The sequence below is a fragment of the Xenopus tropicalis genome, chromosome 2 (genome assembly GCF_000004195.4).
Source record: "Xenopus tropicalis strain Nigerian chromosome 2, UCB_Xtro_10.0, whole genome shotgun sequence".
In the NCBI taxonomy this organism is placed as follows: domain Eukaryota; kingdom Metazoa; phylum Chordata; class Amphibia; order Anura; family Pipidae; genus Xenopus; species Xenopus tropicalis.
Window position 1 is genome coordinate 117,777,672 of NC_030678.2, and position 26,753 is coordinate 117,804,424.

Below are 26,753 nucleotides of genomic sequence, written 5' to 3' on the forward strand. Positions count from 1 at the left end.
TAACACATGCATCTACAATAACTACTGAAATACACTCAACCACTTTAAAATGACCTATAATAATTAAGTTTACCAACAATACCTGCTTTGTACTCAATCACATTTTAACAACAGTAAAGAACCCTAAATAACAAGTAAAATAACAAGTAAATTGCTCCTAATATTTCATTTTTCATTACAGAGTACCAAAGTAACTGTGGCCAAATGCAAATATATTAAGCCTTGCACATGGTATTGATAGAAGGCAGGCTCATTTATAGCTGATGGTTTCCCATTTATAAGTCTGGGTATGGACTTATGGTAAGGACAAAGTGGCAGGTGTACACTTTTGCAAAATACACTGGTGTGTAACTATATAAGTGCCACAAAGCCTGGTCCAATTGTAATGAAATTATTAAGACTCAAGACAGAGGGTCAGACCATGCACAGTTGGCACATACAGCATTTTCTCAGCTGATACAAATATGCCAGTGGAGAAAAGGCCAATCTGCTTCTGTTTGCCCCATCGAATGTGCATATTGACATTTGCAATATCGGCCAAAATGGTCAAAAATGTTATTCAGTTTTTACTTTAGCTTAAAAAGGGTAAATTATGAACTATTCATATTTACTTTCTGTAAATTGGTAACAGTGTTGTATTCTGTACCATTGCTTGACTTTCTGATTTTATTTCATCTAAATGAACTTATTAGACACAACAGTACCCTTGTTTATGTCAAAGCTACATGCTGCTAGGCTGGGGTACCTGTCTATAGACTCCCACTTCTGCATATTCAATGGGAGCCTATTGTTCTATGAATAACAAGGTAAAGCAATGTATACAGTATGCTATTGCAAAACTAAAAAATGACTTAAATGCATGTGCAAAATGTTGTCGTTTCTTGAATTTTTCCACAGTTTCAGAAATTATTAAGCAAAGCAAAACAGGCAAGTATCATTCAGCACTACATATGACCTAGCTGAGATCAGATTTTTAATGTTTAATATATGAATTAAACATTGAAAAATTTACATTTTAGGAAGTAGTTTTTTTTTTTTAAAAGCAGACATTAAAAAGCAACAAACAAACCTGATGGCTTATCTTCATTGCAATTTAACATGTTAGGATTTGCTTGATGAGCCAGAAGGATTTTTACAAGGCTTGTCTGTAAAAAACAAATTAAGAAAAATGTGTAAATTATAGTACTCGAGATATGGGAAATCACAGGTTTGTTTATTATCTTTTCAAAATAGGATTGATTTAAACAGGACAAACCATCCCTCTCCTTAAAAAATATTATCCCCACTAATACAGTCGTTTTACTAAACATTTTAACAAGTCAATGAACAAATCAGATGTATTAAGAAAGGGAATCTATTACAGGTATGGGATCCCTTATCCGGAAACCCGTTATTCAGAAAGTTCTAAATTATGGGAAGGTCACCTCCCAAAGACTCAATTTTAATCAAATAATTCTGATTTTTAAGAATGATTTCCTTTTTCTCTGTAATAATAAAACAGTACCTTGTACTTGATCCCAACTAAGATAAAAATAATCCTTATTGGAGGCAAAACAAGCCTATTGGGTTTATTTAATGTTTAAATGATTTTTTTAGCAGACTTAAGGTATGGAGATCCAAATTACAGAAATACCCCTTATCCAGAATACCCCAAGTCCCAAGCATTCTGGATAACAGGTTCCATACCTGTATTTAAAAAACTGTGATCAGATGTTTTGCACATGTGGAACTGAGACTGTGTACTGGGACAACACTGGAACAACTGCCAAGATGGCATCACCACAGCCCATTGCTGAGCAATAAAGAACAGGGTCATCAAAGGCACAAAGTTGGCAATGGGATTGTAGGAGACACCCCCCAAGTTTTTAGAGTTGCCTTGTCCTTTAACTGGGTAAATAAAGGCTTCCCACAAAGTTTAAGGATTCTATTAGAAAGAAACAAATTTTCAGTATTGATCTTTTTCTGTTTCATTTTGTGATTAGATATAGCCTCAAGGGCATCTAATGCATCTAGCAGCCCTTACTCCATCCTCCAGAAATCATAGCTGTCTTCTCTCTGTAGTGGAAATGAATTAATAATGAGTACAAATGGCGCCTGAGAGTAAGAAAAGGCTGCAGAGAGAAGACAGCCTGACTGCCAAATGCTTTGATTTCTAAAGAATAGAAGTTGGGGTCACATAATGCAATCATGGGCAATAGAGAGAAGAAAAGCAATATTTTCATTGCAAACTTGCTTCTTTTAAGAGATTTCAATTAAATCTCCAAACTTTGCAGGAAATCTTCACTTCCATTTTAAATGGGCGTCAGCTAATTAAGTGAATGGTTCAATGCTCAGAAATTGCCAGTGGCATCCACCCATCACCATCATGAAGTAGTGTCAAGTCAGAATACATCAGAATACATACTCTAGGAATTTGTTTAGCTACCTGCACATTTCCCACAGGAAATCTACAGGAACATCATTTGATATATTGTAGTTTAAGGGCTCTGGTACACAGGGAGATTAGTCGCCCGCGGCTAAACTCCCTGTTCGCAGGCGACTAATCTCCCCGAGAACATGTAAGTCGCCGGCGGGATGGCAGACGCGGCGGCGCGATTTCGCGCAAATCGCCGAAAAAGACTCGCGAGGCTTTTCCGGCGATTTCCCGAAATCGCCCCGCCGCGTCTGCCATCCCGCCGGCGACTTACATGTTCGCCGGTGGGATGGCAGGGGGAAGGCAACTCGGGGAGATTAGTCGCCCACGAGCAGGGAGTTTTGCCGCGGGCGACTAATCTCCCCGTGTACCAGAGCCCTAATTCTTACCAGGATGTAACTGATTTACACCGTTACACTAAACAACAAAGGCCTGGCCAGACTACATAGGGGCCCTCAATTTTGTGTCTCTAAATTCACTTACACGTCAAAATAAGGGACATTTTATAATTGGGTGTTTAATGACTAATGAACAGTTAAAACCTTGGAATTTTAAAAAGTATTTTATTTGCATTTCATTTTTAAATTTATGAGAGCTAAATAGGAGTTTTATCAATAACAAGCACTAATTGACATGCAGTTATTTACCTTAATTACAATGTCACAAATTCTAAATATCTAAGTGAATATGAATGTTAGTTGTACAGGTACAGATACATTCTGTAGGATGCTTCTAGACAGTGGTATTCAGAAACTTTGTGGGCCAGGATGTGGATCCCTTAGTGCCTATCACAAATAATACCATAATCCCGCCATAATTTGTCTTCAGGCTACGCTACTAATCTGCTTCTAATTGGCTTTTAAGCAATGTTCCTATAAGGGTGACAGGTCCACAGTTTGGGAATCTTTGTTTTAGACTGCATTAAACATGAAACAAGTCTAAGAGGCTCTTTTATCAACATTCTTGTATTCGTGCTTTAAGAGGATTTGATAATCATGACTAAACTCATTTCCACTAAAACCACAAATGTCTAGTCATTTATTAAAAGATCTGAATTGAAACAGCACAAATGAAAAACAGACACGGAAAAAACACTGTGACATGATCTTTCTGTATTGTTGCACAAACAAGTGTCAAAAAAACCCCAAAAACCTTGAAAACCACGAAGCAAAGAAAGTTTTTACAGTTGTATAAAGGACACCTGCCACTGACTTCTGCATGATTTTGACAGCTTTAAGATGGAGTAGTTTTGCTTTCGCATTTGTTGCTACTTTGTCTCATAATATATTGCGAAAAAATTTTTTTTATTTTTAGTGACAAAATCGTATTTTGGTGTAAAAAAATTAAAAGGGTGAAAAAAGGACATTAGTAAATGCCCCCTTAGTGTCACTTTTAAAAGAACGATGTTTTTAATACATTTTCCATAATGCCCTTACATACAGGACACATATTAAAACAAAACAAGTATTTGTTCTTAACCAATTTGTTTTCAATGCAGTCAGCTTACAATCTATTAATGTGATTAATCACATTTTTACAAGAACCTTCATTATCATGATACTGTATAATCTGGTAACTGCCGATAGCTATCACACAGCAACTGCGCCTAAAACTGCCGCCTTCAGCATGACTTAGATTGGAGGACCAACTCCAATGATTCACAAAGGAAAACAAAGACTGCTACATATTATCTGTTGTACAATCCAATCATGCATTTGATATTTTGTGGTAAGTTCTGTTTCTCTTGAATTCCTCAGGCAAAACGTGTTCTGAGCTTCAAATCACAGTAGAATTCTGCAAACAATATGACTTCATGCCTTCATATCGTTATGGAATTCCCCTGGGAACTATATTATTTGTATGTTTTATTTCACGTGTGCCTTATTCCAAGTCTTGGATGGAATTTTCTTTTACTTTTTTGCCATTCCAAAGTCAGTGATAACAGTGCAATAGGTAGGACTGTCAAGCTGCATCCTTGCCTGACAATGTAGTTTTATGTATATATGCATTCTATGTATCCCGACTACAAGTGTTGTAAGGAGTTGCTTTTTTTTTTGTTCATTCCAACTAGTAACACATAAACTCATATCTCAATTCTTAATAGGAGTTGGACAGGTGAAACAGGAGGACAAAAGTAATGCCAGGTTAGAGAGAGTATATTTTGGTAATGCCAGGCTACTGGTGGCATAAATATTAACAGAAATGCAGTCTAAAGGAGGATTGTACAACTCCAGACTACCATGACAGAAAAATAGGTCTATTAACTCTACTGTTAAGCAAACTGCTGTGCCAAATTGCTGGTCTGGGGGAGTGGATTTAAGGGGAGGTTTAACACTGTTAGTTCATTGGTAATTATGCTGATAATATTTATATTATTGATAGGATATATCAGTACCAGTTTAGTTAACTGAAAACAATGTCATGATAAAACCTCCTACCCACCCCTTTTATGATATTATGAATGGAACACAATGATATTTGTGCTTAACCATTGCCTAGAAACTGAATTACCTTACCTGTCCATATTTTGCAGCTAAATGAAGAGGAGTCCAGTAATGATCATCAGTGGAATCTGGATCAGCACCATTTTCTAGCAACTGGCATGTAACATCTTTGTAGCCACAAGCACATGCTATATGAAGCTTTATGCAAAGGAAATAAGAGTAAATTAAGTATTGCATAACAATAGGGAGATGGGAAAACAATGCAGCAGGTACAGGGGATTATGCACCCCTGAAATATAAAAGTGGCTAAGTAGGGCTAAAGAATGCCTCTTAAATAATACATAGTTAATGACAATAGTCCTCAAGTTCAGGTTGAAGGCATTAATAGAATCTGCCGCCAGAAGTGTGAATCTGCCACCCAGCAGTAGCGATGAGCAATTTTTTTCACCAGGCTTGGATTCACTGCAAAATTCAGCATTCCTCCATCAGCAAATATTTAGCAAAACTGCGTCAAAAATTCACCAAGAAAAAATGGCCATTGACTTTAATGTATTTGGAGTGAGAAAAAAAATCACGTGGGGGAATTTACTAAAACTAACATTTTTCTCATTTTTAATAGAACCACAAAAAAACTAATTTACACTAAAGACAGCCATTTAACAAAAAATCTGAACTTAAAAAGCACAAAACAGTAAAAGTCACAAAATCGTGACTTTAATTTGTCGTGCGATAACAGTGACTTTTTTGCATTGTCGCACAAAACACCAGAAAACCTTGAAGACCAAGAAGGAAAGTAAGATCCTCAATTGAAAAAAGGGACATCTGCTATTGCAGTGTACATGATCTTGACAGGTTTTAACTGGAGTATTTTTGGATTCGAAATGAATCTCAAAAAAGTTACCCTTCTTTTCTGCAACAAAATTGGGTTTTCGGTGACAAAAAGCCTGACCTGATTTTGTAACGGTTTAATAAATGCCACCTTACATGTAATGTATTATTGGACTTTTTCAAAAAATGTTTTTCAAAGTGTCCCTTATATAATTAAAATCAATTGACTTTCAAAGGAAAACCATCGTATGCTAGAACGCTTTGCTGGGACAAGCTCTAGTTCCCAGAGTTAAATAAACTCTTCCCATAGTGTTACTTACAAGAGTTACACCTTCATCATTCTTCTCACTCACACTTCCACCTGTAGCTACTAATTGCTTAATATCTGATAACATAACCATTGCTCTCTGCATCCTCATCTGACGCAGCGATGAAAGATCAATACCTGCATAAAACAAATGTTTCTGTAATGATATGACAAAACTTCTATAGTATTCTATAACCATTCTATACTGGGATACTGAGGATATAAATACTGTATGTAAATACAGAAATGTGTCTATGTGTGCTAAAATATTAATTCATAAGGGTCTATTTATCATTTTTCAAGTTTGTGAATGTAAGAGTTTTTTTCTACTTTGACTAAACTCACAATTTAAAAAAACTCAAATGTTTGCTCATTTATTAAAAAAATCCACATATGAAAAACTTGATAGAATAGAAAAAAAATAGAAAAACGAGAAAATCTTGAAAATAACTTGAATTTTTCCTAGGACAACTCCTATTGACTTTAACATAAACTTGCAGTTTTACATTCAAGTTTTCTGATTCTTTTGCACTTAATAAATATGGAACATTTGAGTTTTCCAACCATAATTCAAATATTGTGAGTTTTAACACAAAAAAAATTCTACTTTTTTTGCATCCAACATAGATTTTACATTGCTGGGAGTTAACAGGGTACAGTGTAAAAGTACAGACTTTGCAGAACTTTATGGAAATGTATACATTTTAATTAAGTATTATTTGTATGCTGTTGTTTCTTTTGTACTATAAAGACTGTACTATAATACTGTGTATACAGAATACTCCTCTGCATATTTGCATTCATTGATATCAATATTAATTATTCATATTAAATGCACTTCTGCTCTGTGCCAAAAGTGACATCTTTCAGTAAAGTTACAAAAGGTGCTATGTCATTATAAGCAGAAACAGTTGCATAGTTCAGCCTCATAAATTGTTTTATTAAAATATGCAAACATATTCACAATCTTGTTATGGTGCAAATTACTGCCCACTGTTATGAGCCATATTTAGAGATGGTTACCTCTGAGTCCTTCAGCAGGGCTAGGGTCAACAATTCTGATATCAAAAAGTATACTTGAAGATGAAAGCCTTAAATATAATAGACTTAAGAGGTCATTTATAGTAAGGAGGGCAGTGTGCAAATGTAAAAAGAGTCTGAAATGATGTGGGTTGGTAATTTGTGTTATTTATTATCAGAACTGATTCATCTAAAATGTGTTCCATTACATTACCAATTACCAATATCAACTTGACTAAAATAAGTTAAAAAAAAAGTTTAACGTGTAATTTTAAAATACACACCATTTTCTTCCAAATAAGCCAAAAGTATACTTCGGGATTCTGTTCCTTCAACAGCATAGTCAAGAGCAATGTTGCCATTAATATCCTGTAGTAGTACGTTAGCCCCCGACTGAAAAATAAGGCAATAAAAAATGCAAAATGAGTTATCTTTACTAATTACACTTACCTTTTGCTATGTTATAAAAGAAGGAATATCCACGTTGCTTCATCCAATTTACTTACACTCAATTTACTTAGGATCCATGTTTGATACTACTACTGCACTAATTATCTATTAATCAGGTAAAACAGATAATTATCTGTTATACCTGAAGGGGATAAGAGAACTCTTTTCCCTGTTTTTCTGTCTGTGACATCATCCTGATGTACCAGTTACAGACTGGGCCCGGTTACAGACTGGGGAGAAACCCGATTGGCTGGATGCCCCAGTGCACTGTTGGGAGAGAGAAGGCATGCCTAGGTTTGGAGCCAAAAATCTGGGGCAGGCCCAGCAGTTTATAAAGGGAGCCCCTGTTGTTTTGTCAGCTTTTTGGAAGAGAGCTCCAGAGTGAGTAGCCAGTACCAATTGTTGTGTGTTCAGACTGCAAAGAGAGAAGTCTGCTGGGCTGCTGGTGATTACAAAGTGGAATCTCCTTGTGTGTCCCCTGGTGAGGACAGGTATTGCTCAAGTGCCTGCTACATGGGAGCAGCCACCTTTCCAAAGGGGAAGGTACTCTGGGGGGACTTAGCACTACCTGGGAGGATTTAAGAGCTCTTGGGGAAGGGACTGAACTAATTAAAAAGGGTTGTTGTCTATCTGGATCCAAGTTGGGACTAGGCACCTAAAGAGACTGTGCCAAGAGTGGATAGACTGCAAGGGTTCCTTTAGGGCAGGATAATCAATTATCCATAAAGTTATGTTTATAAAATTTCAACTGTTATAAAAAAAGTTATCCTTGGCAAAGTGTGTGTAATTATTTTCTAGTGGAATTTCCCCTGAGGTGTGCTCCTCAGTGTCTACTAGGTGGAGGCACTGCGCTAAAATCCCAGTTACCAGTATCTTTCACATTGCAAAGAGAACTAAAAAAATCTCCTGTCTAAGCCAGTATACAGCCCAAATAAGTGAGTGTGCCAAGAAAGGGTTACATACCCATCAAACTATAGTATAAAATTCACACCTATAACGCTATGGTCAGAGAAAATTCCAAAAAGAGCAACATCAGAACAGTAATCTGTTTTCCTTGTGAAATATATATTCAACTGTACAGTCAAAGGAATTATCCAGCAGGTGGTGCTGTTGTTACAAAATTCATTATATTTGCAATTAATAAGAAGCTTAATAGTTTCGAGATGAAAGAAAAAAATAATAAAATGTAAATTGTAAAGTGCTTTAAAAGGATATACTATAAATGTGTGATATTTGTTGTTTGGTTATAGGTTGTTAAAAAGCTGTTGTGGCTTAAAACGTTGCTATTCTGTGCTCAAATAATTAAATCAAGGTACTTCTTATTTATTTTATATAAATATAATAATAAAAGAACACTTTTTTCACTTTAAAAGTCCTGTGAGTGCAGTTTTTGTTTGCTTTATATATTTATATATATATATATTGTGACATGCTGAATGCCTGTACACGCAATTTTGGGGGAATTAGCAATGGTAGGTAGGCAGGCATGCACAGGATCTGGAGCATAGAGACAGGGACACCAAGTCTTCAGGCAAAACTCAGGTTTATTAAGGGCCCATTCTTCCCAACAGAGACATAAAGACAGTTCAGTAAACAGTTCAGGGTTTTGAGATGTCCCTTCTTCAGGGTTCTCACCTTCCAGGGTTATTTCCACGCTCTGGAACACTCAGGCTTCACACTAAGCCTTGCCGAGCCCTCTCAGCACTCATCCATTCGGTCAGTACTCCCTCTGCTTCCTGGCAGTGGCAGGTGGCACCCCCAGCTCCTCTGGGAGTTCCTCACACAGGCAGCCCTCCTGCTCTGTGCCCTGCTCTGAGAGTGACCTTCACTCAGTCAGCATTCAATTCCAACTTCAACCCCTGTGTAACTCACACAACCCTTTTTTTTGGCTGCTCACCTGCCTAATCAGGCAGCTCCCTACAGCTGGCCAAATCAATGCTGTTTACTCCAAAAACAGCATTACCTGCTGTAAAACCAGGTATTTTACCTTGGGCCATTTGTATCCCACCTTAAACACTGGTGGAAATACACCAAATAATGACCTTTCCCATTGCATCTCTCACAATATATATATATATATATACCCTTTGGAATTTGCTCATGCTCATAAAAGGCATCATATTACACTAAAAAATTGTTCAGTAAAAGCATTTTAAGCTTATGCTTGAATATATTTGTGATGCACAGTGACGTAATCAAATTGAGCTTAGGGTAATGTTTAAGTTGCCACATTGGCCCAGTTGTCCAGTATTTGGCTATAACTTGTACAGGAGAAGGTGTCAGCGCTTGATGAAAGAGCTGAATGTTAGGGCATGTTTGTCAGGAACTATAGTGATAATAAAATAATGCTTTAGGGGCATTCTTATCATGTTAATCAAAGACTAATCTTTCAGCTCCACCAACTACCAATATACCCATAAAACTCTCATACAAGTGAAAAGAGAGCACCTTTAGTGAAATAATCCTTTAATAAGGATGGAAGAGAGAAATATTAACTATACCAATGAATAAAATAGAACTAAAGTATCATTTTTGTTTCCAGGTGCAATGCAAGTCAGTCCTCCTTGACCATCAACTCTCATAATGACCTCTCAGATAATTCTGGTGGTTCATTTTAAATTTTTTATCTTTGATAAAATTTTATTGTAAAAAAAATATGTTGCCAAAAGCATGCCTTTACAATTTTATATTATCTATTAACACTACAGAAAGCATCATGGCCATAAGGCAAGTAATTACTGATATCAGATGGAAACTCACTCAGAAAATGCTGTAGGATAAGAGAGGAGAAACCAATTCCCCTCATAGAAACACTTTTCACACAGGCATGACATTGATAAAGATGTATCTTGTGCCATAATGCTCTTTGCTATTCAGCAGTCACCTTTTTATTTGCATTATATCATATTGCAGCAATGTCTCTCAATCTCTCACATTCATTCAGTAAAACATTTTTAGGTCTTATTCTAAATCTATTGCAACCCTTTTCTGGAACAGAACTGGCTTTTCAGTTTACTAGTGTAGAGCATTGGGTCCTCGTATTATGGTGTGGAGGAAGCATGAGGTGTTGTTAAACTATATCGCTTACCTGCACAAACAGGATTTGAGACGCCAGAGGTTCTCAGTAATGAGCTTAATGTTTAATCATCGAAGCGGCTCTTTCTCAGTACAATAACAAATAAAGCAATAAATCCAGCAGTACGCTATACAGCCCATTAATGTGTAACCTCAGCCCCAGCGTACAGGATGGTGCTCCAAGGGACTATACCCTACACTGAGCCTACCACACTGGCATTCCTACTTCACCATTTCATCTGGTGAATTGTCCTCAGAGGAGCACAGAACTTGCTTTTACTCACCAGCCTTGACTATCTGATACCCCTGGGGTTATACTATAACAGGAGCTAGCTAGGCTATCACTAACTGGTCTTTACTTGCAGACCCCACTTTCTAAAGCTTTGGTTACCTTACTTTTCCTCTCCTGAGGCGATTCTCCAATTCAGACCTTTACTGAGGCCTCATGCTCTCTATCAGCATCCACTCCCTCCTAACGTAGAGGTCCAAAGAGCAAGAGCCATGAGTTCCCAGTAACTATATTATACCATGATATGAAGCAGCCATATTCTAGGCCAATAGGGAATACGATCCTATCAAAGTATCTAGGTTACAGGACTTTAGAAAATAGAGGCAAATAATACCAGTAGGGGACTTAACCCTATAGGTCGCTACACTATAATAGTTAGAAATGTGGCATTTGTTTACAGAGCTCATGTATAGGAAGCATAATAATGTCATCTGGGCAAGCAAAACAAAAATGTAACTGTTTTACCTATTTTATGCACAGTTACTGCAAAGTTATTACTCCATGTCTATGATTGTTAACAGTGTTTAGCAAAAACAAAATTTTCACAGTGGTGAACTCCATAATTGTGTTTCACCAAAATGTTCATATTTTTACATGGTTTAGCTGTTTACCTAAAAAGCAGACTTAATATTCTGGAAGAAGCCCCTTTCTTGCAAGCAGGAGCCATCCTTACAGTGCTAGGCATGGCCACAGTCAGAACACTCAGGCAGAAAAAGACATTAGGCATTTCATTATTAAGATAATAACAACTTCATTTTTATTGTAATATAGGTCTTACCATTCTACTTATTAAAAGCAATGATTGTTTTATCAAAGTATTCATGTTTCAACAAAAAGGGGGTTTACTTACAAGAAGCAGCAGAAGAACAATATCAGGATTATCACATGCACAAGCAACATGCATTGGGGTCCAAAGCTCCTCATCTTGGTGATTTACATGAACTCCTCTGTCAATTAAAATTTCTGCAGCAAAAGCATTATCATATCGTGCGCACTGGAAGACAATAAAGAGATACACTCTCAAAGGAATGAAACATTACATTTGCATAACCAATTTCAAGGGTTAGTCTTTCGCCCGCAAAGCAGAAAGCTAAGAATTCTTTTATAACCGTGACCGGTGATTTGAGATTAAGATTCTGAATTATTAATAAATTATTCTAGGATTTAATTGCTGAAAAGCATATAAGTAGAGCAATGAAGAATTGTTTTATCAAAGGGAGAATGTTTTAATATATATACTCCGTATATATGAAGTTGTTCATTTTAGACTTTTGTTTTTTTGTCTAAAAACGCACCCTTATGTTTCTTATATACTGTAGTATAATAGACATTACAAGTGAAAGAAGCCATTTTTTGTACTAAATATATAGTGTTTAATGAATGCTTTGGAAAGCTGTGAATCCTGTTAATTAGATACAAACAAACCTACATGTTTTAGCTTATAGAGATATATTTATTTGTGTGCAGTGAAACCATTTCTTGCTTATAGTGTCTCACCCCCTTGGAGTAAATATGAAACAGTAATGCTAGTATATTTTGAAGTCAAGAGATTTTAAAACCTTTCATTTTCAGAATATGTGTTTATAGAACAGTGGATAATAAATGGCACCAATTTAAGATTATATCAAATGTGCAACAAAAACATTTTTTTAACATAAAAAGCATTGCCGTTAGGTTTAACAAATTCTGTGGAACCACAATATGTGCTTCATAACAAGAACAAAAGTTTGAGATCTGCTATTGCTACATGCTTTGCACATTCATATGTCACCTAAAGAACCTTTTATTCACCAGCTGATAAAATGATGAAAGCCAAGAATGTGCATTTGGGAGTGTATCTGCTTTGATACTTATCTGTCATTTGTTACTAGGTTTTTTATATTTTGAGACAAACAACTACAGTAAATAAGGTACAACAAACATTTTCATTTATTTATTTAAACACTGAGAACTCAAGTTGTTGGTTATTAAAATGTTCCTTTTTTGAAATTGAAAAAAGGATGTTCTCCTTTGTGCAAAAACAAATAGAAGAGGCAAATGTTTTCAAATCATTTGGGCTGACTGCCCAAACTGGTTTAACAAAAGGAAGTGAAGAGGAGTGTTGGCGGAGTCTTATGGGTTTAAATGTTTGTGATAAAGTTGGGTATCATAGGTTGTTATGAGTGTTTTGACAGTTGGGTGAAGATAAAGCATGACCAATGGATGCCAGACAAGGTGCCAGAAAAGATAAATATCTGTGTTTGAACAATGTAATGGAAGAATGCAAGGATGACAGCAGGAAACTGAAATGAAGAAAACGTGACTGAGAGTCTACATACCTCCACTGACACTGGACAGATGTAACATATGAAATACCTTTCTTGTCATGAAATGGTTGTAGTTTAGTGTTTTAGTGGTAATGGGGTGTGACTGAACCATTTGGCAGACAATGAATCAGTATTTGTAAGGTGGGTTCTGTGTATTGTTACTGTACCTATAAAAAGAGAAGGAAAGAAGCGGCTTGAAAGTACTTAAAATGCATTTTCATGTCTATTTATTTTGACTCCTTTTTACTGTACATGATAATGAATGCAACAGCAAAAGAAGCATTCATTTTGCTCTTTTAACATAGATTTGATTCCATTGAGCCCAACAGTTGTGGCCATTTGCTGATAGGCAGAAACTGGCCTATACACTTGTTGTCTCCTACCCACAGCTCTGTGAATGATATCTAAAGTGAGGTGTCAAGGTTGTGGCCCACTAAGAGCTTTATTGCTGCAACTCTTCTGGGAAAATAAGTAATAATTAAGATATATGAACCACATGTCACTTTTTGCCACTTTTTGTCAAGTTTTGCCACTTGCCATGTTTGTATAAGTAGTTTGGTACCAACAGTTCTGAGTGTTTCATTTGTTTCTGCTTAATAAGGGGTTCTCTGCTCAGGAAGTATGGAACTAGGTTTCTGGGAATACCATGAGGTGTTTTCCTACATAAGGTTTTCTAAATGATGAATCTACATAGAAATCAAAGTTCCTAGTTGGGATCAGAAAGGAATTTCTGTTTAAAGCACTTGGGCAATTTATCCTCCTTCCAGGTTCCTAGCCTGTAGGGTTATCCTAGTGGTAGCTGTGCCTTATCCCATTTTACATCTACATCTGTGGTGTGAGTTTTGATGTACTGGAAGATTTGATGTTGACAGAAATATAAAGGGATGGCTGACATCTTCAGCTCATGCTTAGAGCAAACTATATGGTTTTCCAATGTAGATGAAAATTGCTGAACTGGCCAACATTATCTGCCATGGTGCTTCCTGCTTTTTAATAATTATTGTCTAACCAGATTCCAGAAAAAAATACCTAAATATTACATTTCTACATTAAAGGACATTGTCCTGAACAAATGCATTAAAACAACACATAATATGTATTTATGTAAATATGTATTAATTAAATAAAATACACATACACATATAAGTGTAGGACTGGAAGCCTAAAACCTGAAAATTCCCGAATCCCTTAAATATGTATTACACCTTTTATGTACTTGACTATATATTTATGTCCTATTACTGCCTACAGACAGCAATTGTCTGTTCTTACTTTGCCCTATAGCCTTATCTTTAGCCATTGATTGTGTTATAGCTAGAACACACGTTGAAAATATTCTGATGTACTATATAGCTGTACATCCCTGTTATTCAAAACAATAAAATTGTGTCAAGTTTTAGAAGTACTCGAAAAAACCCTTTATTACAACAGGGTCAACAGCAACTTTTAAGAACTATTGAGCTCTATATGAAGCTAATATTATGATTATGCTTATGAAATGCTTTCTTTACGTAATTTTTGCAATGCCATTTCAAGTTCATTTACAAATCTGCAAAGTAAATATATTTCTCCAGCTCATTCACAGTCCATTCAGTATTAAAATAATTATTTTTGATTTCTTACAGCTATTAATTGTCATTTTGATAATTATCTGGATTGAATGACCTGCATAAATGTATCTACTTGATAGTGAAATGCTGAGGCACTGTTATTACTATTTTGTCAGTGCAACTTGAAACATTGCAATATTCTGTACAGGTTTCTACAATCTGCCCCAGCACAACAAAACCAGAACCTATTCAAACAACAGCTTCAGGATACCTGAATAAAAATCACCTTCCTAGTACCCCAGTAGGTAAAGCCCAAGATCAATGACTTCACTAGTAAATAATATCTTCACAGTATTAGCTGGACTCAAAATAATAGCAGTCTGGGAAAGGCAGAGAAGGAAACAACCCTCAAAATCTCATGCTCAGCATCCATTCTCCTTATGCTTTTCCACTCATGTAGTCCCTGCCTCTAAATGGGCATATTAGAAAGATATTAGAAAAATTATCACATGACAAACTGTGTAAAGCCCAGAAAATGAAACACTGACAAGTGAAAGGGCACAGTTTTCCCCTACTGAACCAGATCATTAGGTAAAATGTTTTAAAATGTTTAATCAACGCTTCAGTGACAAAAGCTTCCCAATTTGCTTTTGGTAACAACATCAGTGATGCAACCATGTCCCTAACGTGCACGCATGGTTAGTCCCTCCCATGATCTCATGTTTTTAAGTACCACTGTTTATAATACTCTGGTGATATGAACATGCATTCATTGCATATAGATTGTTCATTCTGTGCATATGAAGGTGCCCAACTCTGTTCACTACAGAGAGATAGCTAAGCTTGGTTTTAAAACTGCATTAAGTATGGGAGAACAAGTGTTTCAACTAAAAGCAAGTGCAAAGACACTTCTTTTACTTGATAATATAATTTCGGGGTTTCCATTTTCTTTAATACTGTAAAAGAACCATTACCAAATCTTCTTAACCTTGACAAGTCAAACATTTTAAAGATACCCAAAAACGTGTTTCCACTTTGGCTAACAGAGACCAAAAGTTTTTGAACAGGTACGCTTTCCAAAAGCGCATTCCCAGACTAGTTAATCTAAAAAATATATAATGGGCTACACAACCCCCCCCACAATTGAATTGGAACTAGTCAAAAAAATTTCCAGTTTGAAATGGCTCAAGATAATGCACATTACATCTGTAAACAGACATCAAGAAGACAACTACATGTCTGAGAATGTTTAACAAAACCCTAGTAGAATTAAAGATAAAAAAATAGATACTGTAGGTGAACACCTGCCTCGGACAGAATATTGAAACAGGTACTTATGTTATGACAAGTTTGAAAGATGTCCAGATTCCTACATCCCACTACAAACAACATTAAACATCCCTTACTTACCACACTAAGGGGTATATTTATCATGCTGTGTAAAAAGTGGAGTAAAACATTACTGGTGATGTTGCTCATAGCAGCCAATCAGATGCTTTGTTTTGGTTTTCTAACTGTTGAAATCTAATTGCTGATAGGTTGCCCTGGGCAACATCACCGGTAATGCTTCACTCCACTTTTAACAAAAAATAGATGAATATAAATGGAAGATGGGAGACCATACCTCCGACATACAGAACTGGAAAAACTAATTTCTTGAATCCCAATACTAGTTAATTAAATCATGTATGCAAGGTCATCACTGTACTTACTCCCTGCGTAAATATCTCATAGTAGTCTATCTTCCATATTTAATAAAAGGCACATAGTTTGCCCAGGTGCAGTACCATAGCAACCAATAAGATGTTTGCTTTTAAGCAGGTGACCAGTAAATGCTACCTGGTGTGTGGCTGATATAGGTTACTGCACCTGGGGAAACTTTGCGTCCTTTATTACATCATTACCTATATTTGTGAAAGCATGTTGAAACTCATTTGGGTAGAGAGAGAATTATACCCTAAAAACTTCCCCCCTGTCAAAATTCAATCCTTCACCACCCCTTTTGTCCCCCCCCCTCCCCTACTCACCCATGTTTCCAAATATACCCAAAGGAATGTTACATCCAAATGCTGTTTAGAACAGCAACTATTATTTCATTTTGCTCTTGTTTTGTCCACTTAATTACATTATTATATCTACAGTGACATTGTATGAATACAAAAAATAGTCATTGCATGTGCAATTTGCATTTGTATAAAACTAAAAAGAAAATATTTATATATTTTTGTATGTCTGACAAAATTTCACATGCAGATACGTTTTTTTGAATATGTTTAACGGGCACTGTGAACATTTGCAGAAAAGAAATGGTGTAAATTGGAAACTGTTTCTGGTGTGAATTCTTTTTTAGTTTGCTGAATATCACTAGAAAATTAACCCAATTATAAATCACAGAAGCCTGAAATAGAACAAGCGAGTGAATGTGCCAGCAAACAAAGATAATCAACAGAACATGGAACACTGGTTTCTTATCTATGAGCCGGGAACTTATCCTTTTTCTTTCTTTCTATTGTTGTGTTTTCTGGGAAAAATTCTTCATGAAGAAAAAGTTTATTTACTACATCGGCAGAGCACAAAAAAGAAAACCAAAGAAGCTGTTTATCCCATCTTAGTCTACTAAGATGAAATAAATCAAATTCATCATATTTTTGAACTACAAAAATATCTGCCTTCGTTATATTATACAAAAATCGCAATGCATTAAGGGTGTTAAAAAACGCCCACACACACAGACACACACACACAGATAGTTGTATTAAACATACTCACCAGATGTAGAAGACATCCTCCAGAAGTAATAAGAATATGAGGGTCAGCCCCATCCTTTAATAACTGTAGAACTGTGGTGTTAAACAAAAAGGTGACATACTTTGTATTAATTTTCTTTTGTTTATTTTATTACATATATTACTAAAATGTATTTTATATCAAAGCTCTGTTTTTTTGCCACAGAATAAAAAGTAAACATAATGTTTCCTTCTGCAGACTTCTAAGAAAAGCTGGGCATGACCCCTCTGTCTGGTGACCAATTACAATGCTAAATAGAAAAGGATCCAAAGACAAAGGCTTATGGACCTTAGCACTAAGCTGAAATAAGTTCCATTAACATAGTATTTAAAGCATAATGATTTACCATGGCAGGAAGACAACTTGAGCTAAGGTAAACTAAAGGAAAGAATAGCTTTCGGCATACAAATTAGCAGTGAGAAGAACAGCAAGCAGCACCTTGATGTCATAAAAAAGCCTTTATTGGATACACATGGCTCGACCTCAGATAAAGCAATGTTTCAGGCTCAACTTAGCCTTTTTCAAGCTTGTGATAAAACAAGTGAGGCCTGAAACATTGCTTTATCCGAGGTCGAGTCATGTGTATCCAATAAAGGCTTTTTTTATGACATCAAGGTGCTGTATGCTGTTCTTCTTGTGACTATTGGAATGGATTGTGGCCATTGAAGATGAGTGCACCTCTTACTGGACACAGGAGATGATTATATTAAATAAAAATTAGCAAGAAATAGATTACCAAACATAAAAGAGATAATACCATGCAGATGAAGTTTCAGAGGAGGGGAACCATTTCCAGAGCACAGAGCATGAGTGGGTTGGAAGGTCCAGACTTGTAAAGGGACAGCAACATAGAAGGCTTTGCAAGAAAAGCAGAAAGCTTTTACAGTGTACAAATGGCCAGAAGAATTGTGGTGCAATGTAACAAGGGCATTGTTGTGTATAAATAATCTGGGTAGTTATTGGAGCACCATATTAAATGGGTTAAATTCAAGGGCTAATATCCTTTTAAGGGAGGTTATGAACAAGCTTCTTAATTCCTTTATTTGTTATTTTTTTATACAATTCATTTCATTTTTGTAATTTTAGTTAATGTAAGGGGTCATTTATGTTACAGAATGCATTGTGCAAAGAGCAAAAACATGGCTGATCTCTGTGCATTTTGGACCTGCTGCTTCCTCCACAAATACAGGGCTGACTGCATTAGCGCTGTACAATAATACACAAAAAGAGGGGTGGGTTGAGGTTAAGGAGATTTGTGGGAGCACTCCAAGGCTAAGTAAAATATACAAGTACACTGGAAGTGCAACTGATCTGGGCAAATTAGCTAGAAGCATACAAAACAGAGGGGTCCCTTGTTTTATAAATGATTTAGTATCTATGCTATTGCATCTATTTTCAGAAAACAGAGGATTTTAGTTACAAGATTATGATCATAAAATTGGTAAGCCTTTGAAAAAAATGACCGGAGGGCACCATACCTTGATGGGGTATGGCGGCTTACCAATTTTATGATCATAAATTTGTAGTAGCACCCTCACACCCGTCCATTACATGACCTGTATAAAAGTACTCGCAATATGTTCATGAAACTCCTTGTTTACTTATAATATCTATATATTTCACTAAAACATGCACCAAAAGAGTTCTACTAAAGTGGATGCAGACAGTACATGTGCTATGGCTATGGTCTCCTTGTAGTAATAAATATTATAAAAAATAAAATTAAAACAGAGGCATTAAGATTCTGCACAATGTTTCCCAGTCATTGCAAGACTTTTGGTTTTGGATTTAGGAAGGGATGGGGTTGTGTGGTCGACAGAACACAGTAATAGTAATATAGTAATGACAGATTATGTTGTATAAAATATGTGCACAGAGGGCAGTGTGCAATAAGTACACTCAAAGGGACTCTGCAAAGCCCCTTTGTAATGTGGGCACCCAGGGGTTATGCAATATTATTGTTAACTTTGTGTAGCTATGAAATGGAAATGGGCACTGTAGATCTTTGTGGTGAATACAAGGGCAGTATGATATCAGAGCAATGTCATGTTTGAAATTCAAACATACATAATGCAGTGGTGCAACAATACAGTAGGTAAATTGAATGCCATTTATGTTTCAAATCACCCATCTTGCAAATTGATCTGCAGCACCAATTGTTTTGGTTTGGGAAAAAAAGGATGGATTTGCATTGAGTATCACAAACTAAGAATTCACACCAATGTGTTACATTTACCTAGAAACTAAGAAAAAAAGTATGTTCCCATTTTGATATAGCCAGTGGTTATTGATACCAGGTACCAGTGGATAATTTAATCTGTATGCCAGTTGGCCTGACTAATGGCCTTTTTCCCATACAGAAAGGCTTTCTGTAGCAGTGCCTAGGTGACCAGGATTTTAAAACAATTCTCCTGTGAGCCCCGGAGCAGCAGGGTCGGAGGAGGGGCTGCATGACCCAGCTCAGCATCACTAGCGTGGGGATAGGTCAGTTACATTAAGAGGGGAGGGGGGAAAAAATTGGCGGGAGGAGTGGCTATATAGGAGAGGCAGTGAGGGCTGGCTATCCACCATTTTGGCAGATAGCAGCAGAGAAAAGATCCCCACCCACCCTCCCTTAGCTGGGGGTTGGTCCTATTGGATACGGCATGGTTTCTAGACGTCACACATGTGGCCTCGGAGGGCAGGGGTACACGGGTTCAGTTAGCCAGGTAAGAATCAGGAGAATAGCGGGAAAAACACGAAGAAGTGTGGCGTCATGGTATTCGTCACAGCTTGGGCGGGTCCTTGTCAGTCTGCCGGGGAGAAAAGCTTGTTCTGGAGTGGATGGTTTAACCCCTAAGGTGGGTGACCATTGGTGGATGGAGTAAGAAAGGTGCGCTAAAAGCGCTGGGTGGGTACGGAACATGGCTAATTGGGAAAGGGGACCAGATAGGTCCCGGAGTGGCGGCGGTTATCCTCTGAGCTAGGGATTTGGCGGCTAGAGGATAGCATGGCTCAGGGTGGTTCAGGAAGGGCAGACTGGCAAGGGGCTCGGGGTCAGTATTTTTCGGTTTACTAATGTTGCAATTGTTACATTGATGTATTGTTTATATATTTAAACTGTTATAATTTTGTATTCAATTTATTGCACTGTTTGTAATTTATAAATAAAGCTGTGGCCATTATCATTTCCAACAATGATATCGTCACGCAGTTTTTATTGGTGAGTGAGGTGTGAGCAAGTGTAGGTGGATGCGTGGGTCATGCTCTGTCTGGATGATATTATTATCTCATCTAAGACATTTGAAGAACAGAGCTCTTATCTTCAAAGGGTCCAAGTAATACAGAAACTGAACAAATACTGTCCCCTTTTTTAAATACATTTTCTACTTATGAGGAGGATGGGTTCCAGACTTGAGACTAATACAGAATTCCACTATGTGGGTAACCTGAGTAAAATGGCCATTAGGCTGTGCTGCTCTATCAAAACAACCTCAATAGGAGCATGTTTGGTTAACTAAAAAAGGAACTGGTGGCTGCTCTCACTTTTGCTTCTGCAGATTGTAGGTCTCCATATATTCTGTATACCAGTAGTAAAGTTATTTATTACCCCAGTTTGAAGCCCTCTGGGCTTAACTCCATGAACTACAGTTTATTAAAAATGGAGCTACTGGCCCTGGTTTCAATAGTCATTGGAACATTTGAGTCACTATTTCAAATGGCCACAAACAACAACTCACTAAATACTGATAAGCTGAGAGCATTGTAACAACCATGGGATGCCAAGTTTGAATTCACTATTAAGTACCAATTAAGCAAATCTAATTCAATCGTCGGGTCTCACACTCACATAATGTGTTGCAAGGGAAAAGGGATGACAAGAATTGCATAATCAACCATTTTGAAAAAAACTGTAACAGAGAGAGGTTCCCAACACAGAAAATGTCACCGAACTGCATCTCAGAGACACATGGAGTCCATAATCAAACATCTTGCAGGCATTGTGTTTGTTATTTAAGATGGAAGAGCTTCATCACAAGATATTCTGACCCCCAATGACAGACACGTGTTAGACAATGGAATCAGCTTTATGAACACAACAGTGGCATTGTCAAAATAAGCCACCCAGGACCATATACATACACATTTATATAGGTGTGTGTTAAAGTATGGGTTTAAACAGATTAACAAGATACATAAGTTCAATTTCACAGTAATTTATTTTTTTTTATAGCCAAAAGATTGGGTTTTGTCCATTTCTACAGGTAATAATGAAAATGCCACTGAATATGACACCTTTCCCCCCAGACACACAGAGCTAAAAAAAGTACATCAATTTCAGATATTTTCAGCTCTGCTAAAGCATGAAAACCTTTACAGAAACACTTATGAATTCTGCGAAATGCTCTTTCAGGGCCTGTAATTTAGCCACAGTTTGCCCTTTACGCTTTTACTTTGGTTGTCTTTGAACCATAAATGGCAAGCACTGCAAGATTTGTTAAAGACTGAACCAAATGCAATAATATATTTCATTCACATTGTAGTAAATAATGCAGTTATAGGATTTTATAATAAGCAATATGCTGTACCTTACAGTTTATAAACAAAAAAATTATATTTTACATATTTTTAGCAAAAATCAAATATAATTGATTAACTTTTTTCATGTTTACTAGTAAAATTATATTAGTAAAATATAATGTATGATCCATATTAGAGAAAGACCCCTTTTTGGAAACCCCCAGATCCCAAGCATTTCAGATAATAGACCCACACTCCAATATCCATGTTTCTCAAAGTGATTTATTCCATAAATTCCACCAGTGTTTCAGTTGGTTTCAGTGCTTTATTCCATACATTTCACCAACGTGAAACCTCTTCAACCTTGAAAAAGGACTCATGCAGGAGCTGAAATGTTGGTGAAATTTATGGAAAAAAGCACTTTGAGAAACTCGGATATTTGGAGTGCGGACCACTTTCATTGTATGTATTAATTTTTTTGGTTCTGGGCACCCATTTTTAAGGGAGAATAAAATGTAGAAAAACTTTTATTATGTCATGGCAAAATCCATATTTCACCTCTTTTCTGGAGTCTTTCTGAAAATAACATGGCTAAAATTACATATTTGTTCAATAAACATACAAAAATAGGCATATCCCATCACAATTACCAATCATCTTCCATTGTACAAATTGACATCACACCCATTCAATATACAATGGATGTTACATTGAAGACAAGCCTTTTTCCATGTATCTTTGCAAAGGGGAAAAAGCACACCAATATGCTGGCAATGCTTTAACTCACAGCACAAGCTTTCAGGGGGTAATCCCTTCTTCAGGTGCAATCTGAAGAAGGGGTTATCCCCAAAAGCTTGTGGTGTTTGTTTCTGCAAATAAATGAGTTAAAGGCATTGCCGGCATAGTGGTGTGCTTCTTCCCCTTTGCAAAGATACATGGAAAAAGGCTTGGGAGCAGCCGAGGAATTCAAGCACCCTCTGAGAGTATGTATGTAAGTGGTGTGCTGACAATTTCTCTTTATGTACATTGAAGACAAGACAAGAGCCAGAATATAGATTTTGGTCTGACATAATAAAAGGTTTTCTATTTTATAAAGTTGCAGGAGTGGGAAACTGCTTCTTTACAATTATATATATTTCTAGAAATAATCAAAAAAAGCATTGGCTCTAAAAAGATATTTTTCACAAGCAGTTTAAAGTATATTATATGTAACACAGCCCAACAATGGCAATGTTTTGGTGCACACTTGCACCTTTATAAAGAGAATACAAAATGATCACAAGATAATCACATCTTAAAGGGTTAACCAGAAAATAACATAAGCTACATACCAATTTACATATTACACTTGTTGTGGTATCCACGGTGGTATCCACGGTCCCATCACGTAGTGTGGCCAAGACGGGCATGCAGCGTACCCTCTGGGGGAGTAAGTTCAGGGGGATGTATCCCTGCATCTCCTGCTGCAACCAATGTTGCTATGTGAACAAGGATGGTTGCTTTATCCATCCATGAACAGGACATATATATAAGTTGAGGGGACACTTTACATGGTTTTATGCCCTGGGGCCTCCTTTTTATGGAGAAGACTTTGGAAGCTAAAACTTGTATATGTCAACATCAGTCTACTATTCATAAGGGCAATATAAAACTACCTGTAGCTAAACATTTTGCTAAAGTGGGTGATATAACAATTATGATATTGGAGCAAGTGGGAGTGGGAGGCACCTTAATTAAACCAATTACCCAACTAGATACATACATTATTATTTGCATACACTCAGTTATCTCTATGTAAAATACAATATACTGCATTTTGCTTACCTAATCTCCCTTACGCTGTAAAATCATAATGCTTCAAAAGGAGATGCCTTAGCAAAGTGTGCTGTCCATGATTATGAATAATTTATATGTGCCAGTGTTAACATTAGAACAAAGCTTGCAAGCAGATACCAGCTAAAAATGGAAATAACCTCAAATGCTATGTCTTAGTGTACAATACTGTCATAGTATATTAGAAAGACCTGTCAGCAAATCATAAGGCTAATGCAATGTGTTTGTAGAATTGTACCGTGAAGGACAAATAACTATTTTTCAGTCACCTATTAACTGCTCAACAACCAGCCTTGCTGAATATATGAAAGTAAGAGGATGTACCTTCTTTGTCATTATGGTGAATGATTGCATCTTGTATTTTCTCAGACAATGGAAAATGCACTTTGCAATTTTTTCTTTGCTTGCTTCTTCTTTTGTATCCATCTTGTTTTTGTAGAGCCTTTTCTCTTTCGTAATATGCCTTAATTTGATCACAGCGCATACGCCTTACCAGCCGCTGACGCTGCCCCAAAGGTAGGGACTCCAGCAAACACTGGTCAATTTCCATGTCATGTGATCGGAAAACATTACAAAGCTGAAAACAGCCTAAAACAAGAGAACAAAAATAAGAGATAGTAAAAATGATTTTGAGAATTAAATAAATTCATGTAGATTAGCATTTCCTATGTTCAAGGCAGAGGCTTAGTTAATTCTACTGATGTGTACAGTAAAATATTTCTAGCAGCCACAACCAATAAAACTTTCTGCAGTGCACATTGAAGAGGCAATAACCACTTGTGATCATCAAAAGCCTAAAAATATGACAGAATGTACTTACTGCTTGGCTCATTAAGCAATTGTATAGTGATGGTTTGTTTACCTAATAATGTATTTATAGTCATGTTATTCCTCCAAATGATGAGGCATATTTATTAATTATTAATCATTTGGATGGTTTTTTTAGACACATGTATTTAAAAGGTGAACTCTCACTTTCACCCTTAGAAAAATATGTCACTAAAAATCCAATACAAGGGAAAAGAGAGCGATGGAATTTCACTCTGTCGCACTGCAGCAAGCTCTATTTCCCCCCAAGGTGTCCTGTATTATAAGGTATATAGAATTCCTTATCTTATCAAAAGAATGAGATTATACTGATGAGCAAGGATTGGCCTGTTACTCTTATTACTTCTTTAAGGTACTGTAACTCTGGGGATGCCTTTCCTTCCCTGTAGCTGGGGATACCTTACCTATTGCCTGTGTGACTTATTCTCTGCTAGAGCAGCATTTGTATGCTCTGTGTTGTTCCTATGCAGGGAGGTCAACAACATGTCTCATGCCTTGTTAATCTTACCATTCCCTTTGGGTCTAAGCCCTTCATATAAACATTTAATAACATATCTCACAGATAGTTCTGTTCAAACTTGTCTGTGTTGTTAATCTGTGTTAGTTGTCTACCCACACATTCTAAATTCAAACTAAAATGCATGGCCCTCGGTTCCTACCAGGAATATCTGAATGGGCATTTTGAAAGGTCATAGTAGTATTTAATCCCCAAAAACAAAAATAGATTTGCAGAAAAGCGTATAATTATAATTGTCTATAACTCATAGTTCATAAAAAAAATAATAAATATATTATTAGTTTATGCTCAAGCATTTTTTCTGAAGCAAGTTATTATCACTGTTTATTGCACTTGTCATGAGTCAGAACGAAAATCAAGAAGTGCTATTGGATCAAATGAAAACATTTCTAAATGATAAAACCCATCTAAGAGACAAAATCAGAATTGCTAACCATTTCTTCATTGCTAAATATTCTTATATTGCTTTTAGGAGAAAATACAAACACACAGTGCTTGGTAATGTAATTGGTTATAATGGATGCTTAGTGATGCAGAATCTGCATTCCATGCCCTATAAAAAAGCACTCGCCCTTCTACTTTTATACAGGCCATGGAAGTCCTCAGTAACTTCTGATATCCTTATATTTTACAACAGGGGGAGTCATGTGACTATATATGCAACTATAACCAATGAAATTACTAAGCACTGTGTGTGTGTGTTTGTATTTCCCCCCCAAAGGCACAAGTTAATATAAGAATGTTGAGAAATCTCTCGTTTTGGTCTTGTTTTCATCACTAAGAAATAACATCCATATATTTTACAAAAGAGGGTACGTTATTTACTATATATATATATATATATATATATATATAGCCATAAGCAATGGCAGGAAAGTGTAAATGTTAATCAGTCTGGGCATCTATGCCCAGCCAAAGTGAATTAATACCTCCATTTGATAAGATTACCATCAAGCAACAACTAAATTTTTTTTTATCACAATGTCTGCAAACTGATGATAAGGTCTTGATATATTAAGATTTCATGGAGGTGATAACTGCAAAAAAAAAACCTGTTATTTCTCCCTCATGCCAAATATATATATCTAGAGGCATCTCATTTTTGTGTCTATGGGATAATCATATTGGAATCTAGAAGCTAACAAAACTTACTTATTTGTAATCAACATATGCTGGCAGTGAATTTCAGAGTATTTCATACTACTTTATGTGTGGTATATTGTTGGTCTCAATCTGTTTTTAATGAAAATGATCATCTGTTGGCCTAAAAATTCTCGTTACCCCCTGCAAGTGATATAGAGCTGGTATTTCCTCATAATTACTGAGCAGGGGACGTTTTTACCTCCAAGTATATCTGTATTCTTCTGTAGTGCATGGTAGTGTTGTCACAACCTTTCCCTCAGGATCCTTTTTTCCTACAATGTACTGTATGTTGTAGCCTCCCACAGAGCCTTTCATCACTGATACCTTATAAGATACAGCCCATTTCATTAGCCCAGGTGAAAGCACCAGAATCATTTCTGCTATAAGGTGCAAATGCTTCCTCTGTAAGTAATGTATGTATATGTCTTTAAGCAGGGTGAGGTTGTCAAAAGAATGGGGCTTT

General features: G+C 36.4%; 1 protein-coding gene across 1 annotated transcript in view; it reads right to left on the minus strand.

Annotated features, from left to right (window-relative positions):
* Window positions 1-26,753, minus strand: part of myo16 (myosin XVI) — a 140,182-nt gene that overhangs the window by 97,996 nt on the left and 15,433 nt on the right. The window contains exons 2-8 of the mRNA XM_031897042.1: window positions 24,127-24,390; window positions 17,452-17,522; window positions 11,677-11,820; window positions 7,297-7,405; window positions 6,006-6,130; window positions 4,930-5,055; window positions 1,070-1,145 (exon numbers count right to left, since the gene is read on the minus strand). Coding sequence (XP_031752902.1) covers window positions 1,070-1,145; window positions 4,930-5,055; window positions 6,006-6,130; window positions 7,297-7,405; window positions 11,677-11,820; window positions 17,452-17,522; window positions 24,127-24,390 — 915 coding nt within the window. The remainder of the gene's footprint in view (window positions 1-1,069; window positions 1,146-4,929; window positions 5,056-6,005; window positions 6,131-7,296; window positions 7,406-11,676; window positions 11,821-17,451; window positions 17,523-24,126; window positions 24,391-26,753) is intronic.